We start from the raw sequence: 15,734 nt of genomic DNA, 5'->3' as shown, positions 1-15,734 counted from the left end.
TGGCGGCGGGGGAAACGGAAGCGCTGCGGCCCCGCTGTGCGGCGGGAGGATCCGCCCGGCCCGCGGCTCCCGCACCCTTTTCCCGGGGGAGCGCTCCGTGCCCGGCGCTGCGCTGTCCGCTCTGGAATCCTCACGGGTACAGGCACTCAGTGGCTTAGTTAAACAGGAAAGGTCAGCTCCAGCCCATCTGGCAGAGCGCTGGGCTGACCTTTCCATGCACTAAGAGTGTGCTTATATATAACATCTATAACACCTATAAATTAAATCTATTTATATATATACACACATATGTATTTATATATTATAAATAATGCACACTTTTATAGGTAAAATACATAGCATATGTAAAATATTAAATATATAACACATACGTATAATATAGAACATAATATATAACATAATATGTACATATCACATATAATATGCATATTATATAAATGTGTATAGTAATTACATATCACATATATGCTATGTATGTTATATGCATGGATTATATGTATCTCTTTATATATAACGAGGAGGTGAAAGTTGGCTGAACAAATATATATAGGTATTTACATTTTGTTTAAAATTTTTTAATATATGTACAATATACATCTCAGCCTTGGCAGATAGGAAAATGACGGGAGGTGACAGCACTGTCGGGATCCATCCCCTGTGGTCGGGATGGATCAGAGCACCCCACAGTGCAGCAGAAATGAGGTATGTGACAGAAACTATGTATTGCAGGGAAGGCAAAGTGCATTAATTTAATCACCAGCATCGCCCCACATCACTTGGCTCACCCTGGAGGGAGAGGTTTTCCCTGGCAGTCCTCTAAGTTGCTGTGCAATGCCATCGTCCCTTGGCCTGTGTCCTCCCAGCTGGGAGTGAGGCAGAAGGAGGAGGCCTGGTGGGCTTTGTTCAGTACAAGGGTGAGGTTCCCTTCCATGATCCAGTGGCTTTCCAGCTGCTCCAGTGCGTGACAGCCACCGTGCCTCCAGCAGTGAGTCCCTGTCACAGCCTCAGCTGGGAGCTGCAGCGCTGCCATCAGCCCCCTTACACTGACACTTCATTAAAGGTTGTCTCTCAGACATCCTCAATGCAAACGAGACAGAATTGTCCATGGCCCCTCTGCATGCCAGCACTGCCCAAGGACTGGGAGGGAGAGTTCTGTCTCCCTCCACCACACCTGACCCTGCAGTTCCAGCCCCACATCTCCCTCCTGCTGTGCCTCCTGCAGGTCCTAAATTTGTGTCTTGCCAGAGCAGGGGCTAGTCCAGCTCGACTCCCACATTCCAGCTCATTCCCCCAAGGCGAGGCAAGAGCTGACAGCATCAGCTGCCCGAGTTCGCTCTGAGGAGGCAGCACAGCCAGGCAGATTCTGATCAGCCCTCCAGGCTGGCATCATCCTAGGATGAATCCACAACATCCATCAGCCAGAGGGCCCAGACACCCCTCCTGGGCACCCCAGCTCCAGGCTGAGAGCAGTCACAGCACCCATGGTACAGGCGGTCACTCCTCGCAAGTTGCTGCCTTTGTCCTTCAAAAAATTTGATGGGAGCCAGACTTTTTTTTGACGTAGGAAGCTGGCTGCTTCCCGAGGTCCCTCCCTCACCCACCAGAGAAATGGCAGTTCCCAGGGGAGCCAGGGAAATCTTGCTGCATGGACACCCTAGCAGGGAGGGGATGTTCAAAGGGTGGGGAGGGAATCTTGCCACTGCAGGAGCCACGGCACATCCCTCTGCAGAGCACTCAGCCTCCTACCAAGTCCCTCCCAGAGACCTGCTGTTGCCTTCTTCTAGAAAGCCCTTCCCTGCCTGGAATCAGGCATGTGGGGAAGGAAGGACTGTTTATCCCCTTCCCAGCTGGCTCCTTGCTCAGCAGCCTCAGCACAGCAGCTCAGGGATGGTGCTGTGGCATCTGAGTGCCCTCAGCCTCTGCTTTGCCCTCCGGGTCCCCCAGCACCCTCCTCCTGTCACCATTCCTGCTGTCCTGTGAGGTGCTCAGAGCCATCCCAGCCACAGGGAGGGGATCTCATCGGCATTGTTACTTCCCTGCCCTTTTCCCAGCTGCAGAGGCTGAGATGCAACAGGTTTGTAGGTTCTGCTACAGGGCAGCTCCTGGCACAGCAGACAAGGTGTGCACACCTGGGAGGGGCTGGGTGTCCCAAAACCCCCGTTCTGTGCTCCTGAGATTCCCCCTCCCCAGTGAATCACCGGCTTCATCCCCGCGGGGAGAGGCCAAAGCCTCTCTGGGATGGCCCTGCGAGACCCACCGGGATCGTTGTTGAAGCTGCAGGGTTGGGATCAGCCCTGGCAAGGGTGGCGGGCAGAGATCATGGTGTTATCACTGCCACAACCGGCCTTTCTCCTGGAAAGGGGAGCGACTCTGATTTCTCTGCGGGCTGAAGGTCACACTCGGTTTTACAGCCACGCAAAGGAGAAGAAAGGAGCAGTTCTGTTTACTTAGGGAGTCATTAATATCCCAGCTCCTGGCATGTACCCAGGCAGCAGGAACCTCCCCCACAGAGCAGCAGAGAGCGAGGCTGTGCAGCCCTTTATTATTCCATTATCAGCCAGGCAGGATTAGGAGGGCGGGTCAGGGAACAGTGCCGGCTTTGAGCAGGTTTAGCTCCTTTCCAAAGGCTTATCCCGGCTCAGTCTCACTCTCTGGACTCAACTCACTTATTCTCCACGCAGAGGGGTTTGAGTAATGCTGGAGAGAGAGTGGGCATGGGGTCATGGAGCTTTAATAGCCCAGCAGGCAAAACCTGGGAGGTTCCTTTAGCAGGAACTCATTTTATGTGTTGAGTTTCAGAGACCAGGGAGGGCAGTTTCTCAGCTCCTCCAACTCCTGCATTGCTCCCCAGGGAAAACTAAGCTTTGGCGCTGCTTTGGGGCAGTTCTGTTTTAGGAACAATCCGGTTCTGGGGCGGGACAGCCATTCCAAGCAGCTTCCTCCAGAGCTGGACAAGGTTTTGCTCTTTATTCTTACTCAAGTTTCTCCCTGGAGCCCGGGTGGGGTGGCCGGAGCGTACTGATCGCAGCCCGGCAAGGAAGGAGGAGCTGTGGGCACTGAGGCAGCAAATCCCTTTCTTCTTCCAGGCCAGAAATGGGGGCTGTGATGGGATGTTGTGTCCCCCACAAGTAATTCCACTCTGGGAATGCTGCCCACCGGCTACGAGCATCGCAGCAGGGATCACCCCTGGATCGGGATCGAGCCTCCCATCCTAGCCCCAGCCAGGTGGTTCTCATTGCAGCCTCTGACTCACCCCCCAAAAATTCCTGCGCTCACATCATCGCAGGAAACCGCTACCGGGAAGTGGTAAAACCCCTGGACGGCCTGAAATTCGGCTTCCCCCAGCGAAGGGGGAGATCAAACGAACGGCAGCCTTTGGCCTCAGTCCTCTGACGCCAGGCCTTGTCATCGCGGGGACGTCTCGGCCAGCGAGTGGTGGGTGTGTGGCTCCTCCAGACTCAGCAGCTTTTTGCCTGGCGTTTGGGAGTGTTTTCCCTGAGGAGGCCTGAGCTCAGAAATATTTTTAAGCAAATTATCAGCTGGGAGGAATGAGCTCAGCTCGTCGGCATTGTTCAGGGCCTCCCGGTGAGCCCTGCGGTCCGAGGCTGTGCCGGCTGCTGCAGGGAGCTCAGTGGAGAGTCAGTGTAGAGGAGCAGCCCCCAACAAGTTGCAGAGCCTGGCTGTGATTTAGGGGCTGCCACAAAAAAAAAACCTGAGCTCCTTAGAGGCTGACAGAAGATGGATTTTGGGGAAAACCTGCCACCCCTGGGTCATGGGGGCAGGTAGAAGGTGCAGCCACTTTCCCGAGTTCTGCAGCAAATCAGTGGCAGAGCCCAGACCTGTGTCCTAGCTCTGGTGGGATGTGATCCCAGTCACTCTCCTCCAGGAGATATCCTGCTCTGTGCTGGACCCCATGTCAGCCCCAACCCCACGGCTGAGTGGGGCTGATCCGCAGTCCCGGGGCTGGGTCTGCATGGAAATGGCTCCATCTATGCACCGGCCGCTCCCGCAGGAGCTGCCTGGAAAGTTCCCACTGCTGCAGTCGGTGCCTGTCCCCCTGCCAAGCCTGCAGGCCTGCCAGCCCCGATGCAGCGCCAGCCGCGCTATTTCTGGCTCCACCTTGAGACGTGTACCTTCAGCAGTGGGAACGATGCTAAAAGAGATGGATTCGGGAGGAGTGCATCCCCCTCCCGTTCCCGTCCCCGGGTGCCTGCCAGCGGACACGGCAGAGCGGGCAGGGATGTGGAGGAGCTCTGTGCCTCGAAGGGAAACGCTGCAGTTCATCTCGCGGCAGAGGCACGTCCTCTGCACGCCTCCTCTGGGGCTGTGATGTGGCAGTGGGATCCCGAAATCCGTGCCTGCCCTGGCACTGAGAGCCCCAGGTCTCTGCTGCAGCCCCCAGGGGCATGAAGGATTATGGAAGCCGTGGGAAGCCCCCAGGCTCTGTGTTTTTCTTCCCCCAGGGTAACTCCCAGTGCAGATCAACTCCTCCAGCAGTTGGGGGCAGGAGCAGGAGAAGCCCGGGACCAGAGAGAGCTGAGGGAGGTTGTTGGTGGATTTAACCCTTAGCTTCTTGCACAACTCAAGACAAACCTTGTCTGCTGTTTCTGCCTCAGCTTCCCCACACTCAGGGCACACATCACCTTGCCCAGCGAACCCAGGGCACGGTGCTTCAAAGGTACAAACCTTCTCCACCACATGATGTCTGCGGAGTCTGGGATACTGCAGGGCTCCTCCCAGGACAGGAGATGGAGGGATGTTTGCTCTTGAAGAGAGACTGGTGGTCATGGCTGGACTGGACGCTCTGCTCCGTGGCTGAGTCCCCTTTGCAGTGAGGAGGGAATTGGGGGGATTCTCCATGGGCTGTCCCCCATCACGCCAGCTCCGTGCCACATGCCCACATCGCATCCCAGCACTTCCCTCCCACACACACGGCCTGAGCAGCGCCACGCGGGCGGGAATGGAGCCGATCAGGACAAACCCGACTGGCAGTCGCCTGCCCACAGCCTGGGAGCTGCTGAGCACCCTTCGGGCTGCCCTTGGGGTCGAGGGGCCTCGTTAAGGCTCTCATAATTAAGATAGCCCCAAACAACTGGTTATCAGCACGGGGAAGGAAGTGATCCCACTTCCGTGTAAGACATCACATCTGGAGGCAAACAAGTGGTGTCTGTGTGGGACCGGCTTGAATCAGCCTGTGGCTGCTGAGAGCAAAGGGACCTGCCTGGGGCTGGTGGTGGCCACCGTGCTGGTCACGGCATGGAGTGGGCATCCAAGGGTGGTCACCAGCTCAGTCTTCTGGGAAGTCCCCACAGACCAGAACTGAGATGGAAAAGCCCCATCTGTGTCTCCCCTGCTATCACAGAGGCTGAGCCTGTGCCGGTCCCATTCCCCATCTGAGACAAACCTGGCTGCAGCCCCCAGCCCTTGGCATCCCCACCATGCGCAGCCCTTCCCCAACCCTTCCTGCACCCATCTCCAGCCCTGACACCCCGCCATGAAGCCACTCTCAGCCCCTTTCTCCATAGCACGAGCATGGCCAGCAGAGACTGGACAGGAATTCCACTCCTATTTAAAGCACAGGCTGGCAGGACAAAGGGGGATCCCTGTGGCACAGGGGCACAGGGCCTTGGACGGATGTAACGTGGTGAGGACAGAGCCCAAAGCAGCCTCATCGTCCCATGGCACCTGCCAGGAGCAATGGGACAGCTGCTCTCACATCCTCCCAACACAACTCATGCCTTCCTGAGCGGAAATTGGGAGCGGGTTAGTCACCGAGAAGGGTGAGGGGCAGGTCAGGACGCTGCACTCCCCGGCATCCAGCTATTTCCTCCCATGACACCTTGCTGAGGAACCTCAGAGCTGTTTACAAACGCTGGACTGTGTCATGGCAGCGGCCAGGGAAGCAGCTGAGCCCGAATCTCACCCAGAATCAGCTGCGAGTGCTGCAGTTCCCAAGCCAAAAGCATCAGGGCTGGGAGCAGGTTTTGCCCCTCTGAGCATCCCTTTGTACCCACAGCATCCAGGGAAGTCTTTCTGGAAAGCACAATGCTCCAAATCAAAGCTCTCCTCATAGGTCTGCTCTGGGAAAACAAGACTCAACCATGTTATCTACCCAGCTGGTCATTCCCTGCCCTCCCTGCAATTTCTTGGCCAGCTCCAGAAGGTTTTAGCAGGAACAGAGGGCTCAGTGCTAATTAAACTACCCTAAGTGTGAGGAGTGATGCCTCCCTGAGGTGCAAGCTCAAGGTTAGGACAGAGTTACATCCATGGGGAATTGGTTGGAAAAGAAAAAAAAAAAAAAAAAAATCCTTATTGGGCTGGGCCAGACCCCTTGGAGCCCAGCAGTCCCTTGGGAGGGTGAGGTCAGTCCTGTTGCCAGCAAAAACTGCTGTCAATGATTTTTGCCAGCTGCCGTGAACACAAAGCAACCCCCAGCCTTGCTGGCACCCGCCAGACAAATCCCCTGGGCTCTGTCCCCAGAGCTCTGTGTCCCAAGGTGGGGTTCACAGCACAGCCCACCTCTCTCCACGGGGCTTCATACCCACGGCAACCTCGAACCCCCATGGATACCTGATGGCGAGCCACCAGTAATGGGTAGGACATCATCCCTCTCCATCCTCCTCCCCCACCATCTGCCCACTGTCCTCACCCCACGCCGTGCCTCCATTTCTCCAGGCCCCCACCTCACTCCTTTCGTGCTTGGAGAGATGCAGAAATGGTAATAAAATGCCGGTCTTGCAGAAATGGTATTAAAACGCTGTTCAGTCCAACGTGGGGGCTCCGGGGCCACCTGCCAGTGCCCATGCGTGCCTTGATGGGAATGATGTGCAGGAACTGGGCCGGGGGTGGCTGCCGGGTGCTCTGCCTCCGCTCTCCCGGCGTGACCGTGGGTCTGTTCTTTGCCATCCCCAGCACCCACGCCAGACACCCACCCCAGCAGCGCAGAACCACCCGCGGCAAACCCACGGCGTCCCTTAGCCCCCGCCCGTCTGCAGAGCCGGTTCCCCCGCGGAGCACTGCCCGGAGCACGGGGCGGCGCCTGGGGAAACAGACAGCTGGCTGGGGGGGTGGGGGGTACCGGACCAGCCCCGGGACGGGCCCCCCTCGGCGAGGGAAGAGGTGGCCTGGGGGGGTGGGTGGGTTAAATTTTTATGAATGGGGCCGCCCCGCCTGCCATCGCCGGGCGTCAGCAGCGAGCGGCGGCGGGCGGCGCTCCCCGGTGCCTCCCGCTCCGCTCCGCGCCCGCTCCGCCGATGGCCGCCGGCCGCCGCGCTCCTCCGGAGCCGGGCGGGGGCCCGGTGCTACTTCAAGGCATCTTCGGCGCGGGGCCGGCCCCCGGTGCCGCCGCCTGCTCGCTGACCCTGACGGCCCGGGAGCTGCAGGTGCGGCGCGCCGGCAGCTGCCCGGGCGGCTCGGCCGGTCCCGACGCCGCGCTCCGCCTGGCCGACTGCGTGGGCTCGGCCGCTTTCCCCGCGGCCGCGGCCGCCGCCTGCTTCTCGCTGGTGTGTTACCCGCTGCGGGGGCCGCGCTGGGGGCCGCCCGCCCGCCAGCGCCTGGAGCGGACCTTCCGCGTCTCCCGGGGTCCTGACGCCGAGGGCAACCTGCGCATCGCCCAGGCCTGGAGCCGCCGCATCCGCGAGCTCGCCGTGCCCGCCGTGCCCGCGCAGGACGGTGAGTGCCGAGCTCGCCCCGCGCCCGCCCGGCACCGCTTCCCGCGGGGCTCGCTCCGCCGGGGCCGTGCGGGGCTCGGGCTCGGGGTCGGGGTCGCGGCCGGGGGCGCTCCGCCGCCGGGCCCCACGCGGGACGGCTGTGCCCGAGCCGCGGGCGCTGCGCGGTGTCGCTTTCCGGGGGCACGGGGGGGACACAGACCGGGGGTGAGCCGCGCCACCGTGGGGTCACTCGGACGCTCCCCTCCCCCCACTTTCCCCGAGTCTGGGGGGACAGGGACATCCCCGCTCGCAGCCCCAGGCAGGGGTTGGTTGTTTCTCTCCCCTCTCATCCTTAATTTGAAGGGGCAGCAGGGACGTGGTCACACTATGGGGCCCTTTGCACCCCCCTATCCCCATTGCTCCCGTTCGATAACTCCAAAGCTCCAAAGGGCAGCATGATCCAAGGAAAAAAAGTAATCATTGCTGACGCAGGCAGGACGGGAGCCAGGCACTGGCCCCAGCAGGTCCCATCCATCACTTGGGATCTGGGGACAGGCAGATCCCCCCAGGACCCCCGCGGTCCAGTGGGATCTCAGGGCAGTCTGGCAGGGTCTGTGTTTCTGATCCTGCTCCCCTCGGGAGCTGTCAGTGTCTGAAAGGGGAGAGTCCTGCTCGGGGGCTGCGTCCCCCAGCTCCCGCAGGCAGGGCAGGGCGTGCTGGCAGATAGTTGAACATCTGAGCAGAGATTCAATTATATGCACTACTTCATTTATTTGGCTGTCCAGTCGCTTTGATCAGACTTGGAAATTAAGAGGCATGCGGTTAGAGGGATCCTGTCAAATCACATTTAGCCCAGCTCTTCCTTGCTTGGATTTTAAAATGCAGCTCTTTTTTTTACATGACCTGCAGCTACAAAACAACTTTCTGTCTCTCTTCCTAAAGAATTACAAAAAAATCCAGTGGAATGGGGTGAGGGCAGAACCAGTTCCCCAGCTCTGTTTCCAGCCTGAACTCTGCAGCTGGAAGTCTGCAGACCCTTTCCAACCCTCGCCCTGTGAGCAGGTGGTGTGAGGGTGCTGGGGCAGGAGCTGCTCATTGCACACAGGACCCTCGGGGCAGCGGGGGGAAGGAGGATGGGAGAAGGCAGTGCAGAATTTTTCAGTCGCTTTCCTCGCTGAAGGCCATCAGGATTTGCAATCCTCCTCCCTCAGTTTGGACAGAGCTAAAAATGCCCCTCGTCCACACCCAGTGCGTGCACGTGCCGGCAGAGAGGCCTGTGCGGGGCTGATAAGGCCGTGCTGGGAAGCTGTGGGTTAGTCCCTGCAGAGAGTCCTGTCACCCTGTCCCCATGGGGAGGGGACCTGGGGAGCCACCAGCGATCCCGTCCTGGTGCTGTCGCAGCTCCAGCATCCTCTGGGATAAAAGCCCTGCAGAATGCAGGGATGATCCCAGCAGGGATGAAGAGATGAGTCCCCCCCTCCTCATTTCACCTCAAGGGATAAACAGAAAGTTCCTCAGCAGCTGATAACCCCAAAGCTGGGGCTGCCTGCAGTGTGTCCCAAACTGCAGCTATCCAGGAGGGAACAAACTGCCCCCAGGCTTGTGTCCCGACAGAGAAATCCAGCCCCAGGAAGCTCAGCCCCAGCCTTATTCCACCTGGCATGCTTGCTCCTTGTGCCCAGAGAGTTTCCAGAAGGATGCAGGGATGCAGTGGAGTGGCTTGGGCTGCAGACAGCGGAGCTGTGGCAGTGTGGTCCCAGCCTGAGCACAGCCAGGACACATCACATTGGAGGATGTGGGCAGAGGGAGCGGAGCAGAGTTTGTGGCAGCAGCTGGAGCCCCGTCCTCCTGCTGACTCAGATTCTGCTCTACTCAGCATTTGAGGCTGAAAGCGACCACACTGTGCTGGGAACTGGAATCTTGCTGGGATGCCAGGGACTGGCCGGTGTTGTGCAACAGGAAGGGTTGGATGGGTCAGGATGCTGCTTAAATCTGTCTCCCTGTGCATCACCATTGCTGGGCTCCAGCCCTGATCCAGCACCCTCCAGTTCCACCACAGGGCCGAGCCTGGTGCTGCTGGTGTCACCAGTCCCACACTGGGATCACTCCTGTCACTACTCACAGCCTGGTACCAACAATCTGTCCCTTGGAAGGGAGTCGTGACATCCCTCTGTGCCCTGAGCAGGGTTTGTTTTCCCCCTCCAGCCAAGGAGCTGATCCTCGGGGTCCCAGCCTTTCCCTGCTGCCCAGAGGACCTGCCCACAGGTCCGGGCAGGATTTTTAGGCAAGACTTAGCTGCAGCTCCGTGTGTGTGTGAGAAACTATGTGCTTGGTTAACACTGCAGGGTTAAAAACTGCATTTAGGCTTTTGATGTGCCTTTGGCTTTTGCTTTTCAATATCCAGGGCTTTAGGGAGGAAGGAGACAGAAAAGCCCCCCAGAGAGAAAGCAGCTGGGCTTGGGTTCAAGCCCAGTGTGGGCGCTTGTCTGCGTTTGCTTGCAGGGGATTTAGTGCCTGTGGGGACCAGGGGAGCTCTGCAGGGCTCGGAGCAGGGTCAGCCCAGCCCTGGGCTGCTTTTTGTTATCCCTGACCCAAACTGGAGTGGCCTCTGCTCTGGGTGCTTCACTACTTTCCCCGGGGGCAGCTGGTCCCTTTGTGTCTGGAACCCACTGATAAGGGGCTGGGGATGGTGGTGGGGGGGAGCCACTGGCCCTGGGCAGCAGTGGGGAGAACCAGCTTGGAGCCAGTGCCTGGAGCAAGCAGCCAGGGCCAGCCTGGAGCCAGTGCCCAGGGCCAGGCTCAGCCCTGGGACTCTCACAGGCAGATCTTTGTTGGGGACTTGGTGGCAGGTCCCAAGCAGCTGGCGAGGTGTCCCGGAGGGTGATAGCACCGCTGGGTGATCCATGGGGCCAGGAAATAATCCTGGTGGTGATGAAGTCAGCAGAGCTCTGTGTGCTGCCAGGGCTGGGACAGGCGTGGAGATGGGATGCTCCAGTCCCACCTCCCTCCAGGCAGCTTGTGGAGCTCATGGCCACGACTGGTGTGATGCTGGATGTCACCCAGGGGAGGTGACACCTGTGGTGTCCTCCATGGCCCCATGCTCACCTCTCCCCACCACTGTCCCCACTGTGGCTGCTAGGAGGCTTCAGCTGTAGAAGCCCAGCTCGTGTGCTCAAACAGCTCAAATCACTGCAACGTGTGCACTGGGGGCATCCCCAGTGCACGGGGGCTGAGAGGGGATTCCTGGCCCAGGATGGTGCTGGGAAGGGCCTCTGCTGTCCTGGCTCAGCAGCTCTTCCTGCTGAGTCAGCAGGTGCAGCCTCGCGCTGGGCCCATGTGCTGGGGTGGGCACCCACACGCCCCCGGGCCCTGGTCACAGCTCGGGGGCACGGAGCTGGTGGGGACATCCACAACGACCCCCAAATTGGCTCCTCACTGCAGAGCCAGGGATCTCCAGAGGCGCTGGGGGAGCCCGAGGCTGCTGCCCTTCCTCACTTCAGGGCTTGGGGTGCCCAGCAGCACCCGGGGTTCCTGCCCTCCTCCTCCTCCTGCCCGCGCCTCCCTCCCAGGGCAGCTCAGTGGCCTCCCCCTGTTCCCCTGCACGGGGACCACTGGGCTTGGAAATGGGGAGACTGGAAGCAACTGGGGAGGCAGAGGGATGTGACTCCTGCCAGGCTTGTAATTACAGCCCGGCTGAGGCCCTCGCAGGCGAAACCTGAGCCCCGTGGGGAGCAGGGGAAGCGGGAGTGTCCGTCTGCCAGCACAACTGTCTGTCCTGGCCCCGCTCCATCTGGGTGGATGCGGGGAATTGGGACCTGGAGTTCTCATCCCCCCACTCTGGTACGGCTGGAGTGCTGCAGGGCTCCATCCTGGGTGAGAACATCTCTGCTGATTGCGGGGGAGCTCAGATGAGTCCCTGCAGGCCCCTGTGTCCTGTCTCTGCCACCTCCCCAGCATTCCCAGCAGGGACCCTCCCTCCCTGCTCACCCCTGTTGCCTCTGGGTAGGGATGCAGCCCAGGGAGCTTGTGAGGATGGGGGAGGGCCAGTTCCCCTTCCCCTTTTGGTTTTGGCCAATGCTGCCCTGGCTGGCAAAGCCCTCCCAGGGCAGGGCCATGACCCAGCACCCTGAGCCCCCTGTCCCCCCACAGGTGACAGCTATGGGGTGCTGCCCCGGCCCTGCCACGCGCTGGTGCTGCTGAACCCACAGAGCGGCTCTGGCCGTGCCCTTGATGACTTCCAGGCAGTGGTGCAGCCCATGCTGGCTGAGGCTGACATTGCCACCACTGTCTTCGTCACCGGTGAGTCCATGAGCAGCTCTTCCTCCTCCTCCTCCTCCTCCTTTCCCTTCCCTGGGATCCTACCTGGGCCCTGCCACGTGGGGACAGGTTCCTCCAAGGGCCTCTGACTCTTCTGCACCAGCACTGCTCTGGGTCCTACAGGATGTTGCACTTGAGGAGTGACTGCCTTGCCTCCTGCATGCCTGGCTGGGGTCACCGTCTGGGGCTGGGGTCACCGTCTGGGGCTGGGGTCACCGTCTGGGGCTGGGGTCACTGTCTGGGGGGTGGCAGCAGGAAGGGCAGAGGGATGGAGGGCGATGCTCCAAATCTCTCCACTCTCCCCAACAGAAAGACCCCACCATGCGCATGAGAAGGTGCGAGATGAGGACCTGTCGCAGTGGGACACGTTGGTGGTCGTGTCTGGGGACGGGCTGCTGTTCGAGGTGAGGGGCACCTCGGGGCTGGGCAGAGAGCTGGGGTGCCTGGGGCAGGAGCCAAGCTCTGAGTCACAAAGTCAGGCAGGGAATGGCAAAGGAGAGATGGCACCAAGCTTGGAGCAAAGCAAGCCACCACCTCTGTCCTGCCCTGGGCAGGGCCACCATGGGCTCTGCTCCCCCCAGGCTGGGCAGGGGCCGCTGGGTTCCTTGGGTACCAGAGCTTCGTCCCCACAGGTGGTGAACGGGCTGATGGAGCGTCCGGACTGGAAGGAGGCCATGAAGAAGCCGCTGTGCATCCTGCCAGGAGGCTCTGGGAACGCCCTGGCTGCCTCTATCAACTACTATGCAGGGTGAGTCCCAGCCCTGTGGGGCACCCACTGCGGGGCTGCACTGGAGCCAGGCAGGGATGAGGGAAGAGAAAGGCTGTGTGGGGCTGCAGCCCAGGGAGGGGTGCTGGGATGCTCAGGGATGACTGGCAGGGTCCTCACTCCCCACATGCTTGTGCAGCAGAGCCCCAGCTGTGAGCAAGGGATTAATCCCTGTGTGTCCTACTCCCCCCACTCTCTTTCTCTGGGCTCAGAGACTGGCAAAGCTTTAACCCAAAAGGACCCATCCCAGGCACAGCCAGTCCCAAGGTGTGGGGGACCAGGATTGCCCTGGCTCAGTTCCCTCTTTCAGGAACTGGTTTATCCCTCCCATCCCCAGCAAAATTACTCCCAGCAGCTGTTCCTGAGGGACCCTGTCACCCAGCAGGGACATGTCCCAACCATGACACAAGGGTGAGGTCTGCAGGTGGATGCTGGGGCAGCAGGAGAGTTCCTGAGCTCCAAACTCACCCTCTCCATCCCTCACAGCTACGACCACGTTGCCAAGAAAAAGCTGCTGACGAACTGCACCTTCATCCTGTGCAAGGGGCTGTACACGCAGATGGACCTGGTGTCGCTGAGCACGGCCTCGGGCAAGCACTTCTTCTCCTTCCTGGGCTTTGGCTGGGGCTTCATCTCGGACGTGGACATCGACAGCGAGAAGTACCGCTGGCTGGGCAGCGCCCGCTTCACCCTGGGCACGCTGCAGTGCCTGGCCAAGCTCCGGGTGTACCAGGGCCGCCTGTCCTACCTGCCCGTGGCCGCGGAGCAGGGCAGCTCCCCGGCACCCCGGGACCCCCCCGCGCCCGTCACCAACGGCCGCATCCCGCAGCCGGCGGGGACCGAAGCGCCCGGCTCCCTGCCCCCCGACTCGCTGCTGGTGCCGCTGGGCCAGCCCGTGCCGGCGCACTGGACCGTGGTCCCCGAGGAGGAGTTTGTCCTGGTCTACGCCATCTACCAGTCCCACCTGGGCACCAACCTGCTGATGGCACCGGCGGCCCGGCTGCACGACGGCTGCATCCACCTCTTCTACATGAAGGCCGGCATCAGCCGCGTGACGCTGCTGAAGCTCTTCCTGGCCATGTCCAGGGGGACCCACCTGGACTTGAACTGTCCCCACCTGTCCTACGTCCCCGTCCGGGCGTTCCGCCTGGAGCCGCGGGTGGCCGCGGGCATCATGACAGTGGATGGGGAGGCGCTGGCCTGCGAGCCCGTGCAGGGCCAGGTCCATGCCCGCCTCTGCCGCGTCCTCAGCGGCTCCTGAGCTCCCCGTTCGCCCTCCCTGCAGCGCTGAGCTGCCGGCACGGCCCGGCGCGAGGGTGGCAGAGCCTTCCTCCCACTCAGGAACCCCCTCCTTCCATAGCAATAGGTCTTGGGGGGGCGTGGGGCTCATCCCCTCGCTTGTCCCCACGCTTAGCTTTACCCCCTTGGGGCAGCCACCAGTGCTGTTCCAAAAATGAGCCACAGGCCCCATCAGGTACTCGGTGCCGGCGAGATGGCAGCGTGTTTTATCCTGGTACGAGGTCCCGGCCCCCAGGCGGCTGCGCCGGCACAGCCCCGTCCCCTCCCCGGCTCGGACGCACACGGTGGCATTGCTGTGTCCCTGCCCTGGAGCCAGTGCCACCCCCCAGGGAGGGTCAGGACCAATAGATCTAATACAATAAACCGACTTTTTAAAGAATGTTTCTACCCAAAGCTTCCTGTAGAAGCGGAGTTTATTCTTGTGAGAAATGCAAAATAAATATCTAGCGTTTGCAAAAAAATCCTTCCTGGGTTTTGAATCCGAGCTCACGGCTGCTGTCGGGGTTGGGCTCACCCAGGGCACACTGACGGCGGGACAGGTTTAACTCAGCACCGCAGCCCTTTGCTCCCTGACATCCTGACAGGAGCAGCACGGAGCGAGGGGCCCTGGAGATGCTCCCAGGGGAGGTGCTGAGGATGCAGGACACAGGGCATTGCTGCCACCACCCACTCCCATTTTTGGGGTGCAGCGATGCCTCCCTGCTCAGCCTCATGCTGGGGCTGATCGTATCCAGGGAGCTCAGCCCTGCAGTGACACTTGGGGACATCATGGGGAAGGTTCGGTGCCTGGATTCACGATGCCTGAATCCCTTCCTTCAGCAGGGAAGGATTCATGGAAGAGGTTCAAGGAGGGGTCGTTGGAGCTGAGGGGTTTGGCTTTCTGCCTGCAGCAGGGGCCTTTTGGGGGACCCTTGCATCCCTTTTCTCGGGCTGCCCGGGGCCAGCTGGAGCCCTGCTACAGGTCCCTGCCCTGGGGCTTGCCTGGGGGGGGATTACTCAGCCTCTTTGATATAAAATTGCAGTAATTAAACCTCATTTTCAGCGCTCAAGTACAAAGCAGAAGAGTAAACAGTGGTGGCTATTTGCATTTATTCAACTGCAAACTATGCAATTAGGATGGCAGATCCGGGAAAGAAGAGCACGATTGTCCTCCCCCATGGCCTCTCTTGCTCACGGAGAGAAGCCCTGTTCCTGAGCCAGCAGGGCAGGCAGCAGCTGGGAACCACCTCCCAAAATAAAGTTATTTCCCCCGTGGCACCGGGCCAGGTGTAAAACCAGGCTGAGCAATAACTTTCTAACCCTGCTGAGCTGCTGGAGGGAGAGCCCGTGGCAGGGGATGCGCTCGGAGCTCTCGCTGTCTGTCCCCGACTCGGATCAGCAGCAGAGCGGAGCCGGTCAGGCTCACAGCGCCTGGAAGGCTCCCTGCAGGCTCCTCCCGGGATCCTGTGAGGCTCCCAGCAGCAGCTTGGCCGGGATCGCCCTTGCCCTCCTTTTCCTGGGTTTCGCTGCACAACTCTGCCATCACCCATCTGCCTCCAAAACCCTCTGGACGGCAGCGCCCGGCCCTCCCCCCGCACAGCCCCGCTCCCGGACCGAGGGAGGGGGCAGAGCGGGCTGCGAACACCTCCAGCACACCGAGACACTGCCCCTGTCGTGCACTGGCACCTCGAGCTGCTCCCGCAGGCTTAGGGCGAGCAGGGAGG

At 60.4% G+C, this 15,734-nt stretch overlaps 1 protein-coding gene across 2 annotated transcripts; it reads left to right on the top strand.

Moving 5' to 3' along the window:
• Positions 1-44: 44 nt before the first annotated feature.
• On the top strand, positions 45-14,410 carry SPHK1 (sphingosine kinase 1). 2 transcript variants are annotated; one of them, XM_068209410.1, is made up of 5 exons: positions 45-136; positions 11,799-11,948; positions 12,276-12,370; positions 12,599-12,714; positions 13,219-14,410. In XM_068209410.1, exons 2-5 carry the CDS (start codon positions 11,906-11,908, stop codon positions 13,991-13,993), a joined length of 1,029 nt encoding a protein of 342 aa, XP_068065511.1. In that variant the 5' UTR covers positions 45-136; positions 11,799-11,905; the 3' UTR covers positions 13,994-14,410. The 2 variants fall into 2 exon arrangements, with proteins under 2 accessions (XP_068065511.1, XP_068065510.1); XM_068209409.1 differs by lacking the exon at positions 45-136 and adding an exon at positions 7,150-7,671.
• Positions 14,411-15,734: the final 1,324 nt, after the last annotated feature.

Source organism: Anomalospiza imberbis, chromosome 19 (assembly GCF_031753505.1).
Source record: "Anomalospiza imberbis isolate Cuckoo-Finch-1a 21T00152 chromosome 19, ASM3175350v1, whole genome shotgun sequence".
In the NCBI taxonomy this organism is placed as follows: Eukaryota; Metazoa; Chordata; class Aves; order Passeriformes; family Viduidae; genus Anomalospiza; species Anomalospiza imberbis.
This window is presented reverse-complemented; position numbering and strand designations above follow the sequence as displayed.

Bases quoted from the DNA above. Each gene is read 5' to 3' on its own strand.
- SPHK1 (XM_068209409.1), top strand. From the start codon at position 7,152: ATGAATGGGGCCGCCCCGCCTGCCATCGCCGGGCGTCAGCAGCGAGCG. The intron at 11,949-12,275 runs GTGAGTCCATGA...TCTCCCCAACAG, and splicing joins CACCACTGTCTTCGTCACCG to AAAGACCCCACCATGCGCAT. The intron at 12,715-13,218 runs GTGAGTCCCAGC...CATCCCTCACAG, and splicing joins TCTATCAACTACTATGCAGG to CTACGACCACGTTGCCAAGA.